This window comes from Siniperca chuatsi, linkage group LG13 (genome assembly GCF_020085105.1).
Source record: "Siniperca chuatsi isolate FFG_IHB_CAS linkage group LG13, ASM2008510v1, whole genome shotgun sequence".
Classification (NCBI taxonomy): Eukaryota; Metazoa; Chordata; class Actinopteri; order Centrarchiformes; family Sinipercidae; genus Siniperca; species Siniperca chuatsi.
The window spans coordinates 16,609,533-16,627,179 of NC_058054.1; the positions used below are offsets into that span (position 1 = coordinate 16,609,533).

Below are 17,647 nucleotides of genomic sequence, written 5' to 3' on the forward strand. Positions count from 1 at the left end.
ACTGCCACAGCATACTGAACACAAACCCAAAGCCATCCAGTCAGGACATTCCTTCAAGTGCCAGGATATCACCTCTCTCCTCAAATGTTCAGCAATAAAGAGCAGCATGCAGGAATATCTCACCCACTCAGTACCTCAATACTTATCTTCCTTTTGGCTGCACATTCAAAACCTTCTTTCCCACGATCATAGAACTAAGAAAGGGCTTCAGCCATTGAAAATTTCCTGCAGTGTGGCATATTGATCACCGCCCTGTGTGCATGCAGGAGGAGGATAAACGTTTGCTTCAAAATAAGAACCACCTTCCTGTAAAGCAACTTTCACAAAGACACCTAAACATCCGCATAGACACCTGCCCAGACAAATATGGATATCAGTGTGTGTTGAATGCTTTCTGCCACACTCCGTGCCGCACTCTGCAGAACGGCACTGTGATACCTGCTGGCTGAAGTTGACCAAATGTTCCCGACTCAGTGGCGTGTTGCTTCTGTGAGAGGACAGAGGAAACTTGCAATAGCAAGCTTATGCTTTTAACACACAAACAGGATTTTACCCACATTTCATGCGTGTGCTCACACAAAAACAGAATGCACACACTTTACACACATAATTTATTGACTTAACTATAACAATAGGAAACATGAAGTGATTTGTTCCAAACAGTATTCTACATACATTATATGACAATTCAAAACATAAATTACTAAACAACATGGTTACGTTTCAGCATCTTCAGGCAAGCATGCAACATAACCAAGACTTTCATGTGCATTAGTTTCATGTAGAATAGTTTGATATTTTGGGAAATAGGCTTATTCGCGTTCTTGCCAAGAGTTAGATGAGAATATTAATCGTCAGGTGTAGTAACTTCTTGTCCTGGCTACTGGCTGTAGTTACATGTTTCCTATATATATGAGAGTGGTAACAATTTTCTCACCTAAATTGTACACCAATCTCCTACATTTGAGGGCATACTAATACAGTACATGTTATTCATAAATGCACACATCACCACGTGCATGTGCCCACAACTTCACCTACATCATCCTCCTCGAAAAACTGCAGTGGGCTTATGTGAGTGAGGTGTTGATGGTGTACACTGGATATCTCACCTGAACGCTACGCTCAGTGTGGCATCTGTTGTTGGAGTTAATGACTCACTATGGCCTCGTGGAAAAAGACTTTATGTTAAGACTGGTCAGTAAGTGAGCATGGATGTCGCTGTGATCAAGTTGTCAGCCTCCCCTCCTGGCATTGAGGTGGATTATTCATATATTCACAAACTCTTACAAACTGTGTGTTCCTCCAAGGTTCCTATTTGGTTCACATTTTTTTCTTTCTGTCCTTACATCCCTCCAAATCCCTCCCTCCCTTTCGGAGCAGATGTACTGTTTTTTCTCTACCCTCGCACCTGCTTCACCCACACGCACACTTGCTCTCTGTCTCTCACTGAGCTACATTTAGAGAACTACTGATGAAAAGGAATAACTGTTTTTTTAACTCACTCTGCTGTGGTCTCTTCACCCTCATTTTCATTTTCCCCACTTCATATATTGCATCCAGAATTTGCATTGCACTAATGAAGCAGATGTTTCATTAATGCAGTTTAAGTGCAATTAAAGACTGAAGAAATCACATAAATTATTTTATCACCTTGTGGTTTTTCGCAGTAATTATTTGTGCACAGCATGCAAGAGACACTCAAAATAATAGCTGCATTTCCTCCTGGTATTGGAGATGTCCTTGGTTAAAAACTCCTTTGAGAAAGAACTACAGTAGTTTTTATTAAATAATATAAATAAAATAAATTACATTTTGCTTCTCCACTGTTCCATCCACCCCATTACTTCCTTGCTATGATTTGGACACAAGCAACATTCTGCCAAGGTTGGCTGAATCTTTTCATTTAACCCCCTGCAGCGTTTGGCCCCAGCAACGAATATCTCCTTACACATGAGTTTAAAAGGAGACGAGCCTTTCTCACAAAGAGGCTGAATACATTTAAAGCATCATCTTAGTTTTTACTGTCCTGAAGGTGTCAGTTTTACCAAAGGCTTTCGACAAGATTTCTTGTAGTCTTCTTTAAACCTTGTTCAAGTCTTTTATGAGAATGCCACCTGAATCTAATTCCCCTATGATATATTTTTTGGGTATATAATGTGAAAACTATGTAAGTTAAGATGTTGCAAATCAACTTTACTATAAGTAGAGTTTTAAAAATGGTCTTCCTGTAGGTTATATAAAGTTGCAACTGTGGCACCATTCACTGTTTAATAATTGACAATGTACATATCTGCTCTTTAATATTTTGTTTTTACAGAGATAGTGAGAGCAATGACACATGTGATTAACCAGGGGATGTCCATGTACTGGGGGACATCCCGGTGGTCTGCCATGGAGATCATGGTGAGTGATCCAATGTTAGAAACTGGGCTTTATTTAGGGCTGGGGCAATATATTGATATTTATAACTTTTTGTCTTTCCCTGTAATCATATTATAGGAACTTTTTTTAATGCCATGAAACACATTTAGAAACAAATGTGCTGCCTAATTTACCACTACAAAGCAATTACAAAGGTAGACATCTTCCAGAATGATAACATCACCTAGACAGCTTGACGTGATTTACTTTGGCTAAACAGATATTAAAATACATGCACAATGATGATGAGTACAGTGGGAGATCTTCTGATTATCTAGATATCCATTTTGCCGTCACTACTGAAGCTATCAGCACTGTAAAAGACTTCTAGTCTTCTTTGTACTGTAACATACTGTATGTTGAAACACTATATGCCATATACAGCAGTGGGAAAATTTAAAAAAAGAAACTCTTTAAACATAAAGGTCAGTGTTAGCACATGTTTCCTCATCTCATGAACATTTCTCCCCTTTCTTTTTATTCCCTCTTCACATTCAATTAGGAAGCATATTCTGTGGCCAGGCAGTTTAATCTAATTCCACCAGTGTGTGAGCAGGCAGAGTATCACTTCTTCCAGAGGGACAAAGTGGAAACTCAGCTGCCAGAGCTCTACCATAAGATAGGTAAGTCTATAGTAAGTTTCTCCTGAAGGCAAGTTTTTTGGAATAGATTTCGGGCTGTGATAGATTTCGTATCCTGTTGCTCAGTGGCCATTGTTCTATCTCAGGTGTGGGTGTGGTCTCTTGGTCCCCTTTGGCCTGTGGAATAATCACTGGGAAGTACGAGAACGGCGTTCCAGAAACCTCCAGGGCCTCAATGAAGGTACAGGTAAAATTTATTTTGACCACCTGCCTAGTGGCTTAATGTTCCAATCCTTTCACTCAATAAAACATAATCTGGCTCAAGTTATTTCTGCCTGACTTAAGAGAAATAATTGCTTATTGTTTTACTGCTCCTCCAGCCATACCAGTGGTTGAGGGAGAAAATAACAAGTGAGGATGGGAGGAAACAGCAAGCCAAGCTAAAGGAACTGGCTCATATTGCGGAGAAGCTTGGATGTACTTTGCCACAGCTAGCCATAGGTAAGAGACAAAGTGAACACCCTAAGACCCTCAACTTTACATTTCTGTGAAAGCGAACAAAGAAAATGATGCTCACAACCAAATTCAGTGTTTCTCTACATACTGTCTGATACCTTGATACCTTTCCCCTATCTTTAGCCTGGTGCCTGAGGAACGAGGGAGTGAGCTCAGTGCTGCTGGGATCCTCCAATCCAAGCCAGTTAACAGAAAACCTGGGAGCCATTCAGGTATTAAAAAAAACATTCCCTAAGCCTGAGTTATACTGAATAAGTATTTCAGTGATTGGTCTAGTCAAACTCCATTGATCATGAGCTCTGTCTTTGTTTTGTGCACCACAGGTAATTCCAAAGATGACAGCAGGCATTGCCTCAGAAGTGGATCATATACTGGGAAATCGTCCTCACAGTAAAAAGGACTACCACCATTAGTGAACTATGCTCAAAAAGCTTATCTAAGCTCACTTCTCACAGCCATGGCACCATAAGTGCGTGCCCAACTTTGCTTGTGTGCACGCATGACTGTCTGTGTGACTGTGTAAAGTACTCTGCTTAGCTCCTTGTCTAAATGAAGATCAACCAGTACTCATTATTGTGAAAGTGAGCTACTTGACAAAACATGCATGCTACAGCTATAGCAGCCGGCCACTGGACTGAACAACAGTCCACCAAGATGATTTCTGGAGTGAAATTCTCTTCTGCGCCAACAAAAGAGTGCAGAAGCTGCTGAACCACAAATTTAAAAATTATAAGCAAAAGATTAGATCATGGAGAAATAGATTACTGCACGATCAAGCTCAAACTGACTGACACTAGCATGGGCCAATTACAGAACTATCATGATTTTCTGATTAAGGGTGTCATTGTATCAGGAAAAGAAAACTTAAGAAGCTCTTATTGTCCAGAAAGTATCACATAAGCTCATGGCAGTGCAGTAAACACATGAATATGAAATACATGTGGTCAGGGGCGTAGGACTGGGGGGAAAAGAGGGACTGAGTATAAATGGCCCTCATGTGAGGAGGGCCCACAAAGATACTAGAATGAATAGCCATGGATGCGGGGAGAGAATGCCTATGTACAGGGACCATAATTTTGTGCTAGCCCCTGCATGTGATGTATCAAAATGTACCCAATGTTCCAGAAATCTACCTTTGTAGATGTTTGTGATGTGAAAAAAAAAAGAATCAATGATGACTTGTGTAATTGGGCCTGGTTTCAACAGACTGGATAATATGCTAACACTTCCCACTGCAGCTGGAGCTGACCTGCCAATGTGATGAATTGTTTCAGTACTTGACAAACTGAAATTCTGCTCATAATGTTGTTGCTAATACCAAGAGAGCTAAGTTGACTAAAATATGTTTTGAAACATCTGTAATGACTGTTATATATTTTCCTTACTAAGCAGCTATGTCAGAATGAGCTTGTGTTGTATATTTTTTTCTTTTTCACTTATGCAAAAAGTACAGCATAGTGTGCTTTCCTATTATGCCCCTTCAACCCCTTTTAATTTGGACTATGCCAGATTTTCTGTCATGATAATGTCTGATTCATTTAATTTCAGTCTGTGTTGTGGCTAAAACATTTGTCTAGTTGAAGTTAGGGAGATGGTCCTCCTAAGGGGGAGCTTGTGGACTTAAAAACAAAGCCATGTACCTAATGAATGGACTCAGTAAAAAAATATAACCATATGGACCCCTGCAGTCATTGCACCTGGAACACATTGAATTCTTATCCAACTTCTCCCAGATGCCAGTTTTACATAATGGGATGATCTTTGTTATGTTCTGTCTGTTCAAACACACTGTTTCGGTGTTGTTCATCAGATTTGTACATACAAATAAAGAGCTTATAATTCTCATGTGATATGTTTTAAAGTCAAGATCTATAGTAATTTTCTATTAATGTTTTCACCCCTTACGAATTGAAATAGCAAAGCTAGAGTAGACTTATTGTTTGCTGAGATACATTGTAAACTGCAGTAAAAATCTGTGACTTGAAACACTCTGACGTAGTTAACGTTACTGCTGTTTGCTGTGTCTTCCTGTTTTATAATAAAATAATGTGTGAATTATTTATTTGACTTGTGAAAAGTATATACGCTTTTAGACATTTTTTGTCTCAATTTTGAACACTCTTTTTAATTGTTTTATTTTATTTGGTTGTTTTTGTGACATGGTTTCCATGGAAACAAAGGCGGGCGTTTCCGGCGAGTTAGCCAATGAGCTGTTCTTGCTTAGAGGAGTGATATTTGATTGGCTTCAAGGGACTTGCTCGAATCTACTCGGCTGGCGCTCGAAGCCCGCGATTTACAAAAACTGCTGCTAGACAAGTGAAATAGTAGCAATAAAACCTTCTTTTTTACTTAACTAACCTGCTGGAATCGTGTCAAAGTTGTGCTGACATTACGGTAACGTCAACTTGGAATAAAGTCGTTCAAAATTGCAGCGACAACCCTGCTATTTCAGAACCAAACAGAGCTCGGCAGCGTTGTTTGTAGTGGCAGTAACGTTAGCAGATGGCTAGTTAGCCAGTTGGCTCAGGGGACGTTACCTTGTCAACTAGCGTCAACTGAAACTCCTGTGCCCACTAACAGCTAGGAAACACAAGCCGCACAGTTCCTTTCTACGACTTGGGGTGAGTGTTGTGATCTTCAAATCAGACGCAACTTAAATTTTATCAATAAAATGTGTTCTGTTATCCGAAACTGCTTTAATTAACTAATCTTTCAGCGTACACTATTGTTTCGAAGCTGCAATCCATTAATTCTCTCTATATGGGTCAATCATTGTCAATCCCAGCTGGATAACCAACAGCAATGTCGCTATCGACTGAGGCTCATTTTGGGGTGAGCCAAAGCAGCAGAGATAAAGGAGACACTATTTGTGTGGTGCCGGACCTCTTCTCTGATCTCCTGGAAGATGACTTTGACCTGAATAAGTCCTACCCATGCACTCAGAGACCACTGTACAAGAAGAGCCTTTTGGCATTGCAACGTCGTTATTATCCTGGCTCCTTGACAGGTCAGTGTAACTGGTTTGGTTGTAATTGTGAGTAGAGCTGAAATGATTTATCAGTCGACACAATAATCCGCAACAATAATAATTGATAATTGAGTATCCTTTAAACAATGTATCACGCAAAAATAAATTAAATAGAATTTTTTTCCTTTATCTTTGATGAAAATAAATTGACTATATTATTTGACTATATTGAGTTTGGGACTGTTTAAACAAAAAAGAAAAAAGCTGTCCCCAATTTTTGCTTACAGGGGAACGTTTGGATGTTTGCACTTCTGTGGCAGCGAGAAACCACCAAATCTCTAGCTTACATCCTGGCTCTGCTGTCTCCCTGCCACACCGGTCCACTGTGTCAGAGACAGAGGAAAGCTTGTTCAGTCAGCTAATCTCCAGAGATTTTGGCCTGTCAGGATCTCCATCTGCCCTCAACCCAAACAAAGTCATTCTTATTGTCAACCATAAAACCAGAGAGGTAAAATGTGTGCACTTAATGTGAGAAGTGGTGGCTAAGCAGAATTGGTCAAACAGTACTGCAACTACAGCATACCCTGTAAATGTGTATTATCTTAACTTTTCAGATTTTGTCAGCAAATGAACAGGCCTGCAAACTGTTTGAGTGCACCACCAATGAGCTGGTTGGAAAAAAGCTGTCCTGTATTTTGAAGAAAACCAGTCAGGTCCTGGAAGAAGCATTGGAAGAAGATTTTCTGCTAGTGGATGGAACTGTTGCGGCTGTGTCTGGAAAAGTGGTATGAAATATGCTGACTAAAAAACTTGAAAACGAAAATAACTATGCATTGAATTCTTGAATTTTCCCCAAAACATGATTATATCAAACTACTGTTAAATCAAATGTGTCTATATATGTTGTTGTTGTAACATGCTACTTTTCTCTAGGTGGATGTTGTGACATTATCTGGAGAAGTGCCAGTGTCGGTGTGTACCCACAGACAGTCACAAAATGAAGAGCACTGCCTTGTCATGATCGGAAATGTGGAAAGGGTATCAGCCTTTCTTTCCTTTTCAGAAGATGTAAGTACATGATTATTTAGCATCCTTGGTAGTGTGAGTTTTCTTTTCTTTTCTTGCAACATATTTAATGAGAATTCCAGATTTCATGTCTTGTGTTTGTTTAAAATGTTTTCATAACGTAATAGTATTACCATCTTCAATTAAATGCTACTGGGTAAATATTACCATTTTCTAACCCATTAAAACAATTCTTTGTTACACCTTTTGATGTAATTTCTAGGGCAGCATCCTAACCTGTGACTTGGCGTTTGCCCAACTCCATGGATACCACCATCCTGACGAGCTAAAAGGAGTGTCTGTTAAGGAGCTAATCCCCTCTTTACAAATCCCCCTCCACTGTAATGCATTGCCCAAAGTAAGCACACTTTTCAACCAAAACTGTCCCACTCAGCTAAGGAAAGAATCCCTTTTTTAAGCTTTGCTTTCAAGTTTCTGTTTACCAATGTGCTTCTTAGACAGTTCAGGAACACACAGAAAAGAAATGATATCCCACAACATTTTAAGCTCAGGTATTTCTGTAATTCTGTCATCTTTGACTTTGCTTTTCCTTCCTTCTTTCAGATGCTGAGGGTTCAGAGAGTGTATGGTAAAAGCAGAGGGGGTGCATCAGTCCCGCTGTGCATCAAACTTCAGGGGGAAGTGGTATGCGCGAGGCCCCAACACCAAAACAGCGGGACTGGTTGCACCTGCCCAACAGAGACTCTTGAAAGATCAGATGGACAGGACAAGCAGCAATGCTCTCCTCTCACCTCCTCTGTGTGCAAGTCAGTTGGCTCAAACCCTGAACTCTGTGAGCAACCTCATGGAAAAGAGCCATCCTCTGGTAAGGTGTTAAGTTATTTTTTAAATGACAAGGCATAATGCTAGGTCAGAGAGGGATTTAAAAAAACACACAATATTATTCTGGAGAAACTGGTGCGTAATCCACTGTCTATGCTGCCCAAGCACTTTGACCATCCTGTGTATATACTCTTAAGCCTTTATAATAAGAAAAATATACAGAAGCTAGACAAGATAATGTAAACCCCAGATGGAAAGGTAATGACAATTTGAAGAAACTGGCAAGCAGCACTGATTTAAAAAAAAAAAAAAAAAAAAAAAAAGTTTTTTTTTTTTAAGTTGAATGCCAGTTATCAAAGTTAAGGAAGTTATTTAATGTCAAGAGAAATGGCCCCAAATCATGCCAGCAAATGCCAAAACATAAATTATGCATCAACAAAGGAGTAGGAGTCAAGATGAAACCAACCAATAGGAATGCTGTTGTTTTTCTTAGCTCATGAAACATTGACAGTTTGCAGATACATGGTTTTTACAGGATAGCAACAGAGGAGTTGGAAAATACTAGGACTGCGTACAACCTAATACGACCCATATTGTTCATATATGGTTGCAGTGGTAGTTTAGCAACTTTTGGTGTTAATGTTGTTTTTTTATTGAAGTGTTTTCATGTCTACCCTCTGTAGTGTGTATTAGCTGAATAGAATCCTCAAAAAAGATATTTGCTTGTATAACCAATCCAATATACAAAATAATAGGGGTGTAACGGTACACAAAATTCACGGTTTGGTATGTACCTCGGTTTTAGGGTCACAGTTTGGTATGTTTTCAGTATAGGGAAAACAAAAATAATTGCAGAAAATAACATTTTTATAATTCACATGAGGATCCTCCAGCTCTGTTCACTCATTTGTGTTCGTTATTCGGAGGCTTTGAAACTACATGAGCTTCACTAGGGTAACCCAACTAGCATGCTACAGCTGATAGACAACAACTGGTGCGCTGCCAAAATTCTCCGGATAAAACTCGCGTTCTAGAATTTCTGTTCCACACGTGTGAGTAGCAGACATAAATAGACGATTTTGACAGTAATTGTTTGGGTCACAGGACGTACCGAACTGAGGAAGTTGCATACCGAACACCCTGTACTGAACCGTTCGGGGACGAATACACATACCGTTACATCCCTTCAAAATAATATCTAAAGGATAAAACTATATACTACATGTACCATAAAAAATGTTATTCATCATATACTGTAAGTTAGTAGATTTGCCATAACTATTTGTGCATCCTCAACGCGTGTCTCAACTCTCACAGAAGACAAAGTGGGCAGCATTGTCCTCTCCCCCACCCCTGCACTGGAGTTCTCTGGAACAGTTTGGGTGTTTGCTCCTCTGAGCGGTCTCCTCCTGCTCCACTCTGATGGCTCAATCTACAGCATCCACAACCACCTGGCTTTCAGTCTGTTTGGCTACAACAAGGATGAGCTGCTGAGAAAGGTTAGCCAATGTGACTAGCTGAACAGGGCAGCTTGGATTGACGACCATGCCAACTCTCATTTCTGTCACTGCTACTTTGTCATCAACAGAGTGTCACTTTTTTGATTCCTGGTTTCTATGGATGGATGTCTGACTCAGACAGGAAGGCCAGCCCCTTCTCTGATTCTCAAGCAGAGGCTAGTAAAAGTACTGCCTTATCCAAAATATCAGGGAAATCTGGTGAGCATTTGTATGTATTTGTGATGTGTACAATGTCATTTCACAACCCACTTGCTGTGATTAGTCTAAACCAGAGGTTTTCAAACTGTGAGGCTTGCCTCCCCAGGGGGGCACGAGAGAGTTAAAGGGAATTCCAGAACTTCCCTGAGAATCATCACTTTCTAAGCTTTCTTCAGAATCAAAGTAATCCAGTGATAGTTGTCTGTACATCCATTGATACATTGCAAACAGGAACTCCTAGTAGTTAATTTGGTATACTTCCAATGGTGCGAATTTGTGAAAATGTAAACAAATACAGGCTAAAAAAAAAACAGGAGGCCTCTCTCATTTCTCAGTTTGTACCTCCTTGCCTCGCATCATAGTCCCTCCCACCAGAGAGTCATCTGTGATCTATGATCATAACAGTCTTCATGACAACTTATATATTTACTCTAAATTCAATTCACAATGTGGCATAATGTGACAAGAATGTATGGATGTCATACTTTACCTTTTATTTACCACACACACATACAGTATAATAGCCTTTTATATATTGTGTGAAGCACTACGAATGTTTGTATGAAAAATACTATACAAATAAAGTGACATACAGTATATTATAATATCTGATTGAGGGATATATAGTACAGGTATAATATATAGGCCTACACTGACAAAGTCAAATTGATCTCAAATGCAGCCCACAGCCCCAATTACAACTGTCGTCACAGGACTATACTTTTGGAGACAACATAATAGGCAATAGACTATATGACAACATGAAATACAGCAAATTAGTGCTGAGAAGAGAATGTTCTAGTTGATATATTGTGACGTTAGCAGCTGTTTGCACTTATAAACATCATGTCACGATTATAGCGGTTAAATTGGGTGTAGCCGATAAAACCATAATGAACAGCACACCTTACGAGGCACTAAACAAATAGTGAAGGGCAGAAAGTTTGATTGTGCATTTGATCATCTTAAATCATTAATATAACTGGTGAATACAAAAGGATCTTGTGAAGTCCTGTTCCCACCATGGTTTGTATATTCCAGCTGTGTGTCAAGCCTCTTGTGTACAACACGTGCCGAAAAGACTTCTGCAAAGGATACACCGGTATATCCTTGCTCATAGCTCCTCCGGCAAGCCTCCTCTCTCCTCGCTCCATGAGATGCATTTTAGGAATTGAGATGTCCTTCAAGATGGCATGCTGTGATCGATTTCCGGGTCACAGGCAGGAGGACGGAGAAGTGAGGAGGCACAAAATTGAGAAATGAGAAGAGCCCAGAGTTGTAGCCCTGCTACAAGCTAACTCCATGGCAACATTATACCTGTGTTTAGAGCCCTCAAATTATGGGAACTGTAGTTCCTAAAATTAGAGCATAATTATCCCTCCCCCCTAAAAAAAAAAAAAAAAAAACAGTTTTATGTGGCATAAAAATATGTGATGTGTCATATCTGTCCGACCAGACATTTTTGTGTTGTTTTTTCCCCATATGCACCTCACAATGGTGTCCTATCATTCCAATGCTGCTACTCTGTTCTTTTACTCTGAATTTGTTCCTGTTGTGTGTTTTTATTATCTTGTCATACAGTATTATTTGTTTACACTGTGTGTGATTTAATCATTTCCTTCATTTTATCAATCCTAGACCCTTCCTCACTGGTGGCTGGTGATATGGCCATGGTGCAACATGCCATCCTGGGAAGAACCTCCACAGGGAGAGGCAGGATCTTCACTGGAACCAGCACCAGGCTGGAAAAACAGGGCAGCGCTTTGTCTACGCTTTCTCCTCCTGCTGTCACCTCCACACGTGTGGTTATGTAAGTAGCAATCCATGTGTCCTGGTTACTTCATATTACCAAAGGATATTAAACTTCATGGATGTAACTGTGTTAAACCTGCACAGAAGATTATGCCAGCAGACATTAGAATTAATAGCAGACCAAATCTGTGCTTTGTATTTTCACAAATAATGGACAAACAAAAGTTGCTGTAGCAACAGCCAGGCACCTAAAAGCAACAGCCTGCATGTATATTTAATGTGCCTGGCAGTAAATCTGCAAACAAAACAAAACTCTATGGTCAAGCAATACTATCTCTGTGTGTCTAACCAGCCAGTAGAGACAATAAACACTCTTTAAGTTACAGCTTACCACTGTTTATCTTTATCTGTCTGTCTGTTTGTTTGTTTGTTTTTTAAGTATTTTTATTATTGTTGTTTTTGTATGTTTTTTGTGTCTAGTTTTTCTAAACTTTCAGTTTGGATTAGAATTGTTTAGATGTTGCAATCTGGGATCATAATGGTTTTACTCATTTTGGTTCAGTCTTTCAAAACATAAGTAGATCAAATTATCCCAATTGTGATACTTTAAGATTTCAGATGTGGATTTAATATATATTAATACCCCTCTCTTTTGCCACCTGCTGGACAAATAATGTCACAGCATGTTTGGTCAAAAAAGATAAATTGACTTACATTGTCAAGTGACTTATCCAATTTTCAGGTTTGTTAAAGGAAATAAATGAGAGGCACCAAGAACTTAAAAGAATGTGTATGTCTGTGTTCCCCCCATAAAAATATTTTCAATCGTCATGGACCAGACCTGTAGAGAAACATTAAAATGGTACTGCTGTAGTGTTATGTTTTTATCAGTCATTTAGTACACTACCTTGATAAATTGATATTCCTATAATATAAAATAAATAATGATACCAATAATAAACAATGACACCTATAATTAGAGTAGAGCTTTGGAAAAAAAAGTATTTTCTCCAACCCACACCATGCTGCTAATGACTCACCTATCAAATGCTAGAGCAATTGCTTAATATGCATATACATTTCCATCATTTTCACAAAATATCGAGTACCTGAATTTTGCCTTTATGTTATGATCATTACATTTTTTTATTTTATCCTGATTCACATTGCAATACTAGATTAAATTCCAGCCATTCTTTCCTCAGGGCCGATGACACTACAGAGATCATGGAGGAGGCAGCCCAGGTTGCTCTCTGTAGTAGCCAGCTGGACAGTGCAGACATCACTCAGGCACTCCTAAAGACATTTGCCTGGGTGGAACCTCCAGAAGAAGACACCTTCTGCCCGCTTCCCACCGAACCACCACCCCATAACCGAGACCAGCAGCATGGCAGTAAGGTTCATAAAAATAATCAACCTGCGATCAAGATTAACCCAGGTATGATGTGGCCAAACTGCTGTAGTTTTTTGTTTTGATTTTTGTCTTCCTTGCAACCCAAAAACTAAACTGCAGGACAGGTTAGAATGGGTACTGAAAGTCTAACCTCAGAAGGAAATTACACAGCATGCTATGATTTCATATTTACAGTGAGCAATAGCATTAAAAAAGCAGTCTTTGAGAAACTGTATTGTTGTTGTTTTTTTCCCTCTTAAGACACTCCCACTCTGAATGGACATGCTGTTGGCAGGGTGGGTGGCACCTCTCCCGATGTATGCAAAGACCACCGCTCATGTGCCTCTGTCCTCCAAGACTCCAGCTTTGAGGTCATCTCACTGCAGAGCAGGTGAGGGTAGGCGCAGCCATCTTGTGCTTTTGCTGTCAATTGGAGCCAGATTCTGCGCAGTAGTGATCAGAGTTGGAGCCGTGGTATCGAGGTCCCGCCCATACACCTCAATTGCGAGCAGAGCTCAGCTATCCTGTTTTTATAGCATACACTTGAACATACATCAGCGTGATAATAACTACCTAAAATGACAAAAAACATATTATCAAGTATAAGAATTTCTTCGTATAAGAATTATACATAATGTGGATGTGATGCAGCCCTAATTGTCAATGTCATGGCAGGTTGAGATTGGACAGAAAACCGCAAACATTCTTCACAAATGTTCACGTCCTTTTGATAAAATAATAACGTTGTGTTTATTCTGAAAAGATTTGCCAATTTAAATCTATTGGTTGTTATTCTTTGTCATCAGTTTACTGAAACTCAATTTTCCAGGTCATCCTCTGGTTTCTGTGAAAACTTTGCTGGCCATGGTGGTTCTGATCCAGGCCAGACAGAGGACTCTCGCTCAGCACACATAGTGGACTCAGCCAGCTGTTTCCTGGACCTTAACAGCAATGGTGATCTGGTGACCCGTGCCCTGGCTGACCTGGATCTGAGCAGTAGTATAGAGCTGCTCAGCGGCGGAGGGTACAACGATGATAACCAACACTCCATGACGTCCTGCGATACAGCTGAGCTCCTGCGTACACCCTCCCCATGTGTGGTAGGGTCTGACCAGGAATCGGAGCCTGTTGAGAATGGGAACGCTGGTGTAGAAGCCAGAAACTGCTCAAGTGGAGAGCAAGAAGAAAAAGACCAGGGCGGGCAGGATCAGTGGGCAGCTCTCTCTTCAATTCATAAAGATAAGAGCCAAGGGTTCTGCATGCAAATGAACAGTGGGATTCAGCCAATAACAGACATTCCTGCCACATCTACTCCTAAGAAACAAAAGGTGAATGGACACAAGCGCTCATCAGACAGTACACAGATACTGGAGGGGCGGTACAAAGGAAGCGCGTACCACAGAGATGGCACGAGAGTAGGTTGGTACTACTACAGCTGTTAATCTGTTTCCCTCAAAACTGTTACTGTGTGTTTTATGTGTCACATAAAGCAAAAGGACTTATTAGTGAATAATACAGAACCTTATTTTCTCTCCAGATGTGCAGTGTGATGTGTGCAGGATTAACCTCCCTGATGGGAGCTCCATGTTCAGTGTGTGGATGAGTAGGCCTGGCCAGCAGGGGACACTGTTGCAAACAGATCGATCCCTGCACAACCAATCAGGAGCCAGTCTAGGAGAGGTCAGTGGCAGTAAAGATCTTTAGTAATACATTCGTATGGCACATAGTATTTCTTTATCAAAATATAAAAATTGTTATTCTGCTTTCAACTCATCACTCTTTCCTCCTTTTAGAGGATTGGTGAGGCCGGTCATGGGGAGGCATTACACACCACCATGGACCTGGAGCAGTCTCGAGCCTGTGATGGGCAGTTTCAAGAAGAGTACCAGCCTCTTAAAGCTGTGGGTAAAGGAGCCTTTGGTTTTGTCTGGAAGGCAATAAGGCGAAGTGATGGACAAGAAGTAAGGAAACATTTTCATTAATGCAGAAACATGCTATTCCTGTGTATACAGTATGCAGCAATTTCTATGTAGAAGTATTTGACATCAGTTGTTATCGAATGAAAACCAAGATAAACCAACCAGATTTACCAGGCTAATGTGATTGTTGTGATGACATGGCCTCTTTTACTGTATTTTCGAAATTTGCAGGTGGTAGTGAAGTTCATTAGCAAGGCCAGGATAGTGAGTGACTGCTGGGTAGATGACCCCATGCTGGGACGAGTCAGCCAGGAGATTGCCATACTGACACGAGTACAGCACCACAACATAGTAAAGGTAACTGGGTGGTCACATCAGAATATTTAAGACCCGAGGTTGTAAAAACCTTCATTTATTATGCTAAATTATTTTGCTCATCTGTGTGTGTGTGTGTGTGTGTGTGTGTGTGTGTGTGTGTGTGTGTGTGTGTGTGTGTGTGTGTGCCATTAGGTGCTGGAGGTGTTTGAGAATGGGAGTTACTTCCAGATGGTGATGGAAAAACATGGAGATGGCTTGGACCTTTTTGAATTCATAGACATGCAGCCAAGGCTGGATGAGCCCCTGGCCAGCTACATCTTTAGACAGGTATGTACATGTACAAGAAAATACATATGACAGGAGAATGGGCTCTGAAATGTGAATTTGTTCCTTGTTAAACTGGAGGTTCTGTCTCTTCCCAGCTGGTGGCCGCTGTCTTCTATCTGAGGACTAAGAACATCCTTCACAGGGACATAAAAGATGAGAACATCATCATCGACAAATGTTTCCACATTCGATTGATAGACTTTGGCTCTGCTGCCATGATGGCTCCCGGGAAGCTCTTTTACAATTTCTGTGGCACACTGGAGTACTGCTCCCCGGAGGTGCTTCAGGGAAATCCGTACGTACATTATTCCGTAGAATGACAAGTGGCATTTGTTCCTTTTCATTTAGCAACGAATACGAAATTTTGTAATGATCTCCTTTTTATAGATTGTTTAGGTTAGAAGGGCAATAACGGTCCTTTGTTTACACAGCTCACTCAAAGCATTAAACCTAACAGCAGAATCTAGGTCAGAGCACTGTTTTCCAGTCCTGTATGACTTTTATGACCCAGTAACCTTTACGATGTACTATTAAACTATATGTAGCTTCAAGGATATACCGATCATAAAGTTAGAAAAGCCATACACAGACACTTAATTAGCTGATGAATAAAATGCTGCCATGATATCCTTATTGCCAAGTATAAGCTTATTTTAATTATTGTTTATCTTGTTGTGGTTCTGTTGTAGCTATGAGGGTCCAGAGCTGGAGATGTGGTCTTTTGGTGTGTTGCTCTACACTCTGCTATTCAGTGAGAACCCTTTCTGTGGTGTGGAGGAGATCCTGGATGCCAAACTAAAGCCCCCGTTCCCTCTTTCCACAGGTATGTTGCTGTTGTTTGCCGTTGGCTGCAAATAGTTTTCATTGACTGTCACACAAATTTTTTTTTTTTTTTTTTTTTTTTTTACAACTCGCTGCTGAAATTTCTCTGTGTATACTGTCAGACCTGCATGATGTGTTATCTGGGCTGCTGCACAATGATCCCGCTAAGAGAATGACTCTGGACCAGCTGCTGCTGCAGTCCTGGATCAGCCAGCCCATTTCCCTGGCAGAGTACAGCTGGACTGAGGTGGTACCTGCAATTCAGAGCCACTGTGAGTACTCCTTAACACTAGGGTTAGACTGACAATGGCCAGCCATGTTTTACAGATATAATGAGGTTCCACCTATAATTAAATACCACTTTCTTTGTACGTTTTCTTTAATCTTTTTTTGTTGTTGCAATATCTGTAAATTAATTTCTTTATATTCAAATTAAGATGGTAAATGTATCCCTTCCTTTTGCTTTTACAAGCTGCTAACCCACCTAAAGTAATTGAGTATAATCTAACTTTTGGCAACTACTGGTGGCTTTAGTCTAGATGTTTTTGAACTGGCCTTCAAAAACCCCATAATGTCAAAGTTTGAAGTAGTAGGAAATAGCACCTGGCCAGGCTTGTTTTGTTCCGTTTCATTTTAGACGTTCTAAAATACACATAACTCATTAGAGGATATTTTGTGATGCCACCCTTTGTGTAGATGTTACCATAGAGAGAGAATCTATATAATCCGTAGTTTCAGCTGTGCAAATTAAAGATGATAAAATAACGCTCATGTACTCAGGACCCTCTCTTCCTTCAACAGGCCCACCACAGCACCAGGAATTCAGTCCTAAAGTGTACGTCAGACAAGGCTTGTTCCTGGATCAATGTGATGAGACTCTTCCTGATGATGAGGAGGAGGAGGAGGAAGATGAGGATGACAGGCTGTCAATGGTGGCCCTGGAAACAGAGCTTCAGAAGTACCTCCATGAGGATTAAATTTGTCCAACATTTTAGCCTGCAGCAGTGCAAAGAGGACATGTGCAAAATAAGAAAAGGGAAGTTTGTCTTAGTCTAAGGCCA

The 17,647-nt window shown here is 40.3% G+C and overlaps 2 protein-coding genes across 9 annotated transcripts in view; both read left to right on the plus strand.

Annotated features, from left to right (window-relative positions):
* The window catches only part of kcnab1b (potassium voltage-gated channel subfamily A regulatory beta subunit 1b), a 43,547-nt gene extending 37,966 nt beyond the window's left edge, over positions 1-5,581 (plus strand). For 6 of the 8 annotated variants that reach the window (XM_044219287.1, XM_044219293.1, XM_044219292.1 and 3 more), the window contains 6 exons: positions 2,321-2,406; positions 2,927-3,047; positions 3,152-3,252; positions 3,386-3,506; positions 3,645-3,733; positions 3,845-5,581. In XM_044219287.1, the coding sequence (XP_044075222.1) occupies positions 2,321-2,406; positions 2,927-3,047; positions 3,152-3,252; positions 3,386-3,506; positions 3,645-3,733; positions 3,845-3,934 (608 nt within the window). In that variant the 3' untranslated portion in view covers positions 3,935-5,581. The remainder of the gene's footprint in view (positions 1-2,320; positions 2,407-2,926; positions 3,048-3,151; positions 3,253-3,385; positions 3,507-3,644; positions 3,734-3,844) is intronic. The other 2 variants (XM_044219288.1, XM_044219295.1) reach the window with 1 other exon arrangement.
* A 182-nt stretch (positions 5,582-5,763) lies between these two features.
* pask (PAS domain containing serine/threonine kinase) lies at positions 5,764-17,647 on the plus strand. The gene is made up of 21 exons (XM_044218667.1): positions 5,764-6,142; positions 6,307-6,528; positions 6,777-6,997; positions 7,104-7,274; positions 7,423-7,557; positions 7,778-7,912; positions 8,119-8,380; positions 9,655-9,836; positions 9,926-10,055; positions 11,694-11,865; positions 13,013-13,245; positions 13,462-13,591; positions 14,030-14,619; positions 14,738-14,880; positions 14,994-15,161; positions 15,351-15,476; positions 15,630-15,764; positions 15,860-16,059; positions 16,454-16,587; positions 16,709-16,858; positions 17,388-17,647. Exons 2-21 carry the CDS (start codon positions 6,324-6,326, stop codon positions 17,561-17,563), a joined length of 3,798 nt encoding a protein of 1,265 aa, XP_044074602.1. The 5' UTR covers positions 5,764-6,142; positions 6,307-6,323; the 3' UTR covers positions 17,564-17,647.

Bases quoted from the DNA above. Each gene is read 5' to 3' on its own strand.
- pask (XM_044218667.1), top strand. From the start codon at position 6,324: ATGTCGCTATCGACTGAGGCTCATTTTGGGGTGAGCCAAAGCAGCAGA. The intron at 14,620-14,737 runs GTTGGTACTACT...TTTTCTCTCCAG, and splicing joins CAGAGATGGCACGAGAGTAG to ATGTGCAGTGTGATGTGTGC. The intron at 16,588-16,708 runs GTATGTTGCTGT...GTATACTGTCAG, and splicing joins CCCGTTCCCTCTTTCCACAG to ACCTGCATGATGTGTTATCT.